Source organism: Momordica charantia, assembly GCF_013281855.1.
Source record: "Momordica charantia cultivar OHB3-1 chromosome 9 unlocalized genomic scaffold, Mcharantia_2.0 BLBB01000009.1, whole genome shotgun sequence".
NCBI lineage: Eukaryota > Viridiplantae > Streptophyta > Magnoliopsida > Cucurbitales > Cucurbitaceae > Momordica > Momordica charantia.
The window spans coordinates 26,514,235-26,524,463 of NW_028275167.1; the positions used below are offsets into that span (position 1 = coordinate 26,514,235).

The 10,229-nt window shown below is 27.9% G+C and overlaps 1 protein-coding gene across 1 annotated transcript; it reads left to right on the forward strand.

Moving 5' to 3' along the window:
- Positions 1 to 6,008: 6,008 nt before the first annotated feature.
- LOC111010151 (LOB domain-containing protein 1) lies at positions 6,009 to 7,604 on the forward strand. The gene is made up of 2 exons (XM_022283492.2): positions 6,009 to 6,371; positions 6,968 to 7,604. The coding sequence occupies exons 1-2, from the start codon at positions 6,081 to 6,083 to the stop codon at positions 7,283 to 7,285; spliced, it is 609 nt and encodes a 202-aa protein (XP_022139184.1). The 5' UTR covers positions 6,009 to 6,080; the 3' UTR covers positions 7,286 to 7,604.
- Positions 7,605 to 10,229: the final 2,625 nt, after the last annotated feature.

Consider the following 10,229-nt stretch of genomic DNA (forward strand, 5'->3'; position numbering starts at 1 on the left):
TTTGTAAAGACTGAAGAGAAAAAAGGTGTTTGAAAAGGGAGATTCTAAACAAAAAAAGAAAGCCCTCTTTGATGCCATTTTACTTCACAATCATTTCCATCAAAACTTTAATTTATTATTTATTATTTTTTCTCTTTTTCCATTTCATGTATGAACCATCCATTATGTTAAAAGGAAACTTCTAGTCAATATTATCATATAACCCTAATAATTTCCACATGCAAATACTTTTTCTTTTCTTTTTCGAATAGACGTACCAACGATCAAATGAATATATTATATTTTTTAAGAGAGAGTTGACTCGATGGTAGTTTTAGATACATCAGTGAATTTAAATTTGATTGATATTTGAGTGCAGTCAATATGAGTTTTCGATATCATATTGTGTGAAAAGTAGAATAAATATGGACTTAATCATGTGATGTTGAGGAGAAAAGAAAAGGAAAAACAATATATATATATATATATATATATATATATATATATATATAGAAGTTTTTAATTTAATTGGTTGGTTTTTAGGAAGACTAATTAATTCTGTCCCACTTAGGCATTTGATGAGTTAATTGTCAAATTGAATTAGAATTTGATTGAAGACCATAGACTGTTAGATTTAAAACTTGTTATAGTCTTAATTAGTCTAGATTTATTTGACCATATGTATCAATTTTGATTTAGACATAAAATGATTCAGAAATGTTATTATGTTCTACAAAGTATTAAGAACCTATTTGGTTGGCAATTCAAATTCTGTTTATTGTTTTCAGATTAACTGATCAATCAAATGAATATTCGTTTGGCAACGCCGTTTGATAGATTTGTTTTCGTAAATTGTTTCGGATTCTGTGTTCCAAACCGTGGAAATTCTGAAAACTATGTTTTTATGTTTTCAGTGTTTTCAAATTTTGATTTTGAAGGTTTAAAATGTAGAATTACATTTAAAAATAAATAAATAATATATTATTTCACATCGTAAACTCATTTCATTTTTTGTTAATACTAAAACGTTTAAAATAAATATATTATAAATTATACAGCATAATTGTTATTATTTTAGATTAAACTAAATATTTAGTTGGTAACTAGTTTACAAATATATTGCTAAATACATGTTAATTTTTTTTTTTAATTGAGATTCAATTTTCAAATTTGCTCCCAAAGATATACAAAACGCTAAAAACAAAGAATATATTTGTCAGATTTCTGTTTTCTTATCGCCAACCAAACTCACGCCATGTTGACATTTCCCTCGTCATTTACACGTGTCAATGGGTTTGACATCACGGTAAGGAGTAAATCAACATTTCTATAATATTGCAAAATGAATCGGCAAAATATGAAAAATAACAACAAAATATCACTAATATATACATAATATTAATATTAATTTTTTTAACTTATTTAGAAATGGTGAAATGCTTTAAATATTTTCTACAAATTCTTTTTTTTATAACCTTTCCAGAAATATCCATCTACATCAAAACTTCCATGAAATTGATACCTTAATATTTCCGTGTCCCAACATCGACATTTAAAACCTTGATTCTATAATAGAAACTTGTTGTCGACATAAGCGTGGTTCAACTCATTAAGACACTACTTACTCTCCTAAAGATCAGAAGCTCAGAGCAATTTCATAGAGCAAATTCAAGCTAACTAATTAAAAGGATATATATATATATATATATATATATATATATACATACATACATTTAATATAATATAAAAAGAATTATTATTGGTGAGTGTTTTATGTATAGTTGAGGGAGGCAAGACAAAAAGAGAGGAAAAAAAAAATCAAAACCCTCCAACTAATTCTCTTGGAAAATCCAACTCATGATCAAAATTTTCTAAGTTGATGAAAATAATGGCAAGTGGTAGTAGAAAATTATAAAAGGGTGTTTTTTTTTTTTTTTATAAAGTCTACCTCTAAAATGTCATATTCTACTAGAATACTTTAAATTTTATTCAAGCTAATTTGGAAAGTTAGGTATTTTTGTGTACCTTTATAAAAACTATTTGAGAAGATATATTTTAATGGAGAATCATTTAATCTTTACAAATACTTCTCAATATAAGAAGAGTAAATTTTTAACTTCAACTTTAAATTTCATCAAATATTTGGATAAATATTGCCATCGTTATCGTTTTTTAAATTTCGATTACATTTTTCGCACTTAATAAAAAAAATAATAAAATAAAAACAACTTAAAAATCCCCCGAAACCTATCAATTTCAACGCATAAAATACAAAATTTGTTTGTAATAATTCATTAAAAATGCATATTATTTTTCAACAATTTTTCAAATGAAAACCTAATACATAAGTTAAAATTTTACGACAATTATCCAAATCTTATATACAATGCGAGGAAATTAAACATTTATGTCTCAAAAAATATAACATATATAAATTAATCCCCCCTCTCCCTCTCTCTGTCTCTCGTTTTCTTGCTTCCCACGAGCCCAATTTTTTCCACACCAAAATTTTCCATTTTAGAAATTTAGTGTTGAATTTAGTCCCAATTAGTCACTGTCTCTTAAAAACCTTACAGTTTTGGGCAAGAAGATTTTGCTGTCTCATTCCCTTTTAAGTTCCACCCTAAATTTTGGAAAAGAGGAAAAAAAAAAAAAAAGAGAAGAAAAATCATTTCTTCTTCTTCTTCTTTTTCCATAAAATTGGGACGTTTCATCTCCCAGACAACAAACACGAGTTTAAAAATATTCTCTCTCACATATTTTATAATGTTTTTCATTTTTATTTTTCTATATTTGAAAACTAGGCTGACCTGTTTAAACATATTCTTTACTTTGATCTCCTTCGATAAGTTTTTTAAGGTCGTGTTTATTTAGTAATATTTTTCTTTATTTTCTATTTTTTATTATTATTACTTTTTTGAAAAGTTCTAATTAAAAAGTCTGTTTACTTTCAAAAACATTATGTCATTAAGATTTCAAAGTTATTGTTAAAAAGTGGAAGAACGTAGTTTTCATAAGAAATAAAATAAGACAAAGTAGCTTTCAAATGGGAACTTAATTTTTCATCTTTTATAAAATACTTTTTTTTTTAATTTTAGCTAAATATAAGAGAACTTATTTTTTAGATTTTAAAATGGCGCTATATTTTTAAAAACGTTTCTCTTTCTTTTTTTTTTTTAATGGATATATCGCTTCTCAAGTATATGCCGAAAGAAAGGATAAATTAGTAAAAAATATATAAACAATAAGAAAATTCTAAATAATTTATTTGTTAATGCACTGACATTTACTTTTTCTCTTGAAGTCAGAGATTCAAATCTTCACAACCCCAGAATTGTTGTACGTAGTAAAAGAATTGTTCAGCTTAAATTTTAGTAGCTCGTATGAATTATTATTATTTATGCTAAAAAACTTATTATTATTTTTCTTCTTAAGGTGGACTAAAGATAGTTAACATGCATAATTATTAGTATTAGAAACAGTAAATTTAATTATTTGATGAATGGGTTAATGATAATATCTCAAATTAAGGTCAATACTTAGATTGTGGCAAGTTTGAAGAATAAGGAAAATAATTAGGACTAAAAATCTAGAAGTTTTAGTGATTAATTATATTTAATTATGTAGCACTGGAGACGACATTACTGCCCAAGAAACCCAAGTCCAAAGCCATTCTAGCAAGTGAAAGAAAGGGTCATGCATGGAATTTTCAAACAATATTAAATATATTTTAATAAAACATGGGGCAAATTTAAATAAATTAGAATTCTTGATTAAGTCATCCAAAAGTTCTAAAGATGCTCAACAAGGTTGCTTCCTAAGGATTAAGTTGTAAATTCGCTACTTTTTTCACTATAAAAGTTTTAATTATATATTCTTAGACTTTTAATTATATGCTTAACTTTAGTTTTTAAAATTAACATAGACTAATCTGTGATCAATTAGATAAATTTTATACGTTGTGATATTTAGAATAATAAGACATTTTTAGCATTTTATAATTTGACCATTAATTATTCCAAAATTAATACTCCCAATATATAAAATCCACTTTACACATGTGAAAGGTCATTTCATTTGAGAGATTTTTTTATTTAAATATTACTACTGAGCTCGAGAAATTTTAGAAATAAGTTTTTCATTCTTTTATTAATTACTACTATAATTATTAAACTCATAAGACATACTTTAAACCTTATTATTATTATTATTATTATTCTTTTTTTTTTTCATTTTATGTTGTTACAATGGATGTTATTTATCAATCAAATCATCTAAAGACGATAATTTGTTAACTCAAAAGAATATTGCTTTTGCTTACTACTTTAATTGGAATAAAGCAAGAAGTCAAGTAAATTGGAAGCAATGGCTTCTTTTTTTTTTTTTTTTTTTTTTTTACTTTATATATATTGTAAAGAAAGGTAATAAATTATGAACTCTTTATTAAAAGGCAAAGGGTTTAAAGAAAGTACTTTTAAAAGGTCAATTGCCCATTTGTATAGTGTGACTTATATTTCTTTTGAATAAAATTAATTCATTAGTCAAATGAGAGGCTTGGAGCTACAAATCAATAAGAAAATGGAAATATCTACTCAATTTGAATCTCATCGGATATTTAGCGACTAATATGAACATAACTCAACGGTCAAGACATCTTATTAATTCTTTAAAGGTCTGAGGTTCAATTCCTCGTCTCCACGTTTCTTGAACTAAAGAGTTAGAGAAAGGAGTTATCAATTTAGCCACTGAAATTTCTTTTATTTTCAATATTTCAAATTTTGTATTAGAAGTTATTTTAATCTTTCATTAATCATTTAGAAATCTTGACCCATCTACCATAATCCTAAACCATTTTAATTAATGGTAAAAGTTAAAATTGTTTTTTCCCTAAATTTAGGAACTAAATATTTAAAAATTAAGAGACTAAACAAGTAATTAATCACGAAAATGGAGGGACCAAAGTACAAAATAAAATTTAAATCATAAAAAAATAATTTTGAATTCAAATGAGATGTTTTAGACTTAAATTCATGCGAGAATTTATATCCAAAATGCATAGAATATTAAATTCAGTTTCGGTCAATCATGAGTCAAATTTCTTCATACATATTTTCATACATATATTTTAAATTCTAGGCAAAATAAAAATTAAAAAAATGGTTAATTTAACAATAATAAAATAAAATAGTTAAATTATCAGTTTTATTTCTCAACTTATAGAGTTAACATTAACAAATTTCTAATAAGTTTGACAATTTTATAATTATAGCCCCAGTATTTTCAATTGTTTTTAATAATATCGAAACTTTCAAATTTGTATTTAATATATTCTGGTGTTAACTTCCTTTGTTTATAACTATATCATTAAATGTCTAGACGACTATACCTATTAAAAATCAATTAGTGCCTAAATAATATTAAGCTGACAGATAATTAAAGATAAATTAATATTTCCTAGACGTGGATTTAAGAAATGTTTAAACTATAAAGTCTCAAGAGATACACCAACAAAAATCTTAAACGTACTAAAAACATTTTAGTAAAATATACCTAACATTAAGAATTGAAGAATGAAATTTATAATTGATGAAACAAATACGTTTGATCCATGTACTTTGAATTTTGAAGTAAAGATTCGGTCTCTAAATTTTAGTTTGTAATGATTTAATTCCTTTGCTTTTAAATTGGTAACAATTTTGTCTCTGCACTTTAATTTGGTGTGTAACAATTTAGTTCAAATTTGTAACGATTTAATCTTTATAAAGAAGATTTTTGTTAAATTTCTTATATACGTAGATCAATAAACTAATGAAGGAGGTCTTTATGAATTACAAATATTAAATTGTTATAAAACACTTAATTTTGATATTATTTTTTAAAACTAAATCGTTACCTAACAAATTTTTTGGCTGGTTTGAAAGTGATGATGTAAGCAAGAGTCTGCATGACGTAGGCAAGACAAGTCATCTAAAATTCTTCTCTATATATATGTGGTTCTCTGGCCCTTCCATTTCCCAACTCAAAAAATTTTCCTTTTTGTTTTCCCACTCTCCAAACAGAAAATTCTCTCTCCTCCCCCCACGAATTTTCTCTCTCTAGAAATGGATCACGTGGCCAAATCAAAATGTGAGAAATCTCCACCAACGCCGATCACCGTTCCACGCCCATTATCTTACTCCTCCCCATCTTCTTCCTCCGGCCGCTCCGCCTCTCCTCCGTCGTCGTCGCCACCGCCCACGGTGGTGCTCAGCCCCTGCGCCGCCTGCAAGATCCTCCGGCGCCGGTGCGTGGAGAAGTGTGTTTTGGCCCCATATTTCCCGCCGACGGAGCCCCTCAAATTCACCATTGCCCATAGAGTCTTTGGAGCCAGCAATATCATCAAGTTCTTGCAAGTACGCAAATTCAAATTTTTCTGAAACTTTTTTTTTTGGGTCTTTGGACTTTACTAGAATTAATTGATTTTTCAAACAAAGATCATCTTTTTCTTTGGCTTTTTAACTTTTATTCTCTCTTTTTCGTCTTTATTGTGCTATTATTCAACGAATTTTATCTTTAATTACATTTGAGCTTCATTTTATCTTTAAAATGGTACAATTTCTTTTTTCGTTTTTTTTAGATATTGGAGAATTAATTAACTCCCAAAAATCTATTTTTGAGATAAGGGTTTTTGTGATGTATTTTTGTTTGGGGTTTAAGGTTTGAAAATTACCATTAATAACCCTGGATACTTTAATTAGAAGGAATTAAATAAAATTTTCTTGTTTACTCCTAAAAAGAAGGGTAGGATTGGATTTAATTGAAAAAGAAACCACGAATCCACTAGACTTAACTAAACTTTGACCTGTAGTTTTAACGCGTAATTGATGGAATTCGGTCTGTTTCTTTTATTTTTTTCAAACTATGAACATGAATGAATGTAGTTCAACTGGTCAGATGTATCTATTCCCAATCTATACATATATTTACTCACTAGCAATAAAATTTGCAGGAACTTCCCGAGTGTCAAAGAACAGATGCAGTGAGCAGTATGGTGTACGAGGCAAATGCACGGTTGCGAGATCCGGTGTACGGGAGTGCAGGCGCGATTTGCCAGCTGCAGAAGCAAGTGAGCGAGCTGCAAGCGCAATTGGCCAAGGCTCGAGCAGAGGTAGCCAATATGCAGCAACAACAAGCCAACTTACTGGCCTTCATCTGCATGGAAATGAGGCAGTCATCGGAGCCCGTTTGGGCGCCGCAACACGTCGACACTGCCTGCTTTCTCGACGACGCCGCCCTTAGCTCGCCGTGGGAGCCGCTCTGGACGTGATCGCCCTTGCCATTCATCCACAGGCATTCTTTTGCAACGATATAATTTAATTTGGAATAGAGAAGATTTTAATTAAGTTAATTGTTATACTAATACTATACTTTAAATATATATATATATATATATATAAAAATGGTAATTTGAGGATGATAATTAATAATAATAATAATGTAATGATTATTTTAACTGTGAATTGGAAGGGGATCCAAGTTTTTTTCCCTATAATTGTAATATTCTGATTGTCAAATGCAGAGAGAGGTTATTTTCATTTACAAGATTTGCTAATATTTTTTTTTATATATATTTCTTTATGGAAGCTCCTTTTTGGGTAACCTAATTTTTGCGTTTTAAATTGGAATTATATGTTGAGTTTTTCATTATCTCTCTCCTCTTCCATGCAAATCTCTACACTTTTTCCATCATGAGATCTCTTTCCTTTTTTGCCCCCTTTATTCACTGCAAAGAAAAACTGCATTCAATGAGATAATAATGAGGAAAAAAACTTTGATCCATGAGTAAATAAGTATAATGTAGTTTATTTTTACCCATGTTTTTTAATATAACAAGGATTGGGGATTCGAACTCACAACATCTTTTGTGTAGATAGAAATTCATACTTTTTCGTTGGATTTTGGGCAACATTTGAATACAAAATATATTCTTTAAACCAATTGATCTTTATAGGTTGGAAATTCCTAGTTACTAATGAGGAGGTAAGTTATTTATATTTTTACGTGGAGTTTATATTTGTATTGGATCTAAAATGTTAATACGTGTGAGATCCACTTATTTATTAAATATATGGCAAGAAAATTGGTACGAGTAGCAGTCAAGTTTGTGTTCTATTAAAATATACATTTTAGAAATAAAATGAGAAAAAATTGCTATATATATGTATATTTTTTTTTTCTAACTTAAACAAATTAGGGAAAATGTTGCATCCTAACTAAAGTGACTTCATTGCAACTTTTTCCCTTTTCTATGTTTGAATCTCTCCAATTGAGTCCTGTTTCTCTCATTTTGTTCACATTTTCAAACGTCCAAAAAAACTCCCCTAAAGTGTTGAAAATTTCTTGTCATTTTCTTTATAAAAATAATATTTTTATTATTAATAAAAAAATATTCTAACAAAGAAGTGAAAACTGTGTATTCAATAGAAGTAATTAGCCATCCTAAACTATGACGGCTACCCATTTAAAATATTATATATATATATATATATATATATATATATATAAAGTTTTTCGACCCTAAATATTTTAAGGGTCAAATAAATTGTTCCATTTCATAAAATTACTTGAGGTGTGCGGACAAAAATATATTCTACCTAATATATGATTCTCTATGAGATTAGTTTACGCTTCAATTATTGAAAAATAATAATTATACTAATAATGATGGACAGAAAAACAAAAAAATCTTGGCAGTTTTGAAGTTTGACTTGAGTACTATAAAGAGATTAATTAACAAAGTACTACTACAAGGACATATGGTATTAATTAAATTTTAAATATTTTATGTCTTGATTATATGTAAAGATGTGGAATTTGAGTGGGTCTTCTGCTTTTTACTAGTGATTATTATACAATTATGGTGTAAGTGGAAGAAAAAGAAATTAAAGAGGTTCAATGCATTTCATGTTAATATTATTATATTAAGGTGGTGAAAAATTAATTAATAATAAAGGTTCAATGGATATTTCAATTATTATATTATTGCATGAAAGATTTTCTCCATTATTAATAGTAAAGTATGATTTTCATAGGTAAATTTAAACCATAACTCAAATGGTTCAAATATTAATTTTTTATGAGTGGAATGATTGAATATAGCATTCTGATCGTTAAAGCGAACTCAACGGTAATTACTATATATCTCCAATTAAGAGGTTGTGAGTTCGATCTTTCACTCCACATGTTGTACTAATATATATATATATATATATATATATATATATATATTGAATCAGGAAATCAACCAAGTGCGTGAACCTCGACTCGGTAGGTGACCTGCAAAACAAAACACACTTCGTTGCTAAAGTCAGTAGCTGCCGAACTAAACTCGAGAGAGAATTTAGGATTTGCGTACCTTAGAATGCTATAGAGGAAGTCTCCGACCGTGTTATTGATAAGGCTTCATCGGCTCTTTAAGGTAATCGTGAAACGCGATGTCGCAAAGTCTGTCAAAGAATGGGCTGAGCCGATCGTAGAGGAAGTCAGTTCAATCGATCGCTTGGGAATATGATTTAGAATTATTTGGTCGACTAGACCGTTCAAGAGATCGACTCGACATGATGAATCATGGTCGAGGTAAGACAACTTGGACTTCTAGAAAGAAAAGTCACGCGTTACATTTAGGATCCAATCATCACATGCCATGTGTGAGTTGAGAAATCACCTCCGACAATATATAAAAGTATTACGCTCGATATTTATAATGTTATATTTTTTTAAAAAATATTTTTATACTATCATCAAATATTAAACTTTCCAAAATGGAGTTGGAAGGTTTGAGTTTTTATATTAGCTTATATTGTTCATGTGAATTGAATTTTAAAAGTTTATGTTCAGGAAACTTGTATTTAGTTTGAATTCGTGATTTATTAAATTAGTTAATTAGTGCCTAACGGAATTTCTAAAAGTTTAGATATATTTTATGTAATCTATAAAGTTAGAAAGTGTTTAGCATGTGATGGGAGCCATTATACGATATTTAGGATTTCCATTTTTTAATTGCATATTATATACAAACCTAACTTTTGAGCCACTCGAGATTGCATAGTTTGATTTAATTTGAAATATATTTTTTGAAAGATTTTTTAATTATTGTGTATTAATTTATTTCTTCTAACATATTCAAATCACGTTATACTCAAGCTTTTAAATGTTGATGTCGATGAAAAGACTGAGGATTCAATTTCATGGAAATATCGATAAAATGTCGG

Excerpts from the sequence above, each read along its gene's own strand:
- LOC111010151 (XM_022283492.2), top strand. The coding sequence starts at position 6,081 with ATGGATCACGTGGCCAAATCAAAATGTGAGAAATCTCCACCAACGCCG. Across the intron at positions 6,372-6,967 it reads ATATCATCAAGTTCTTGCAA|GAACTTCCCGAGTGTCAAAG; the intron begins GTACGCAAATTC and ends TAAAATTTGCAG.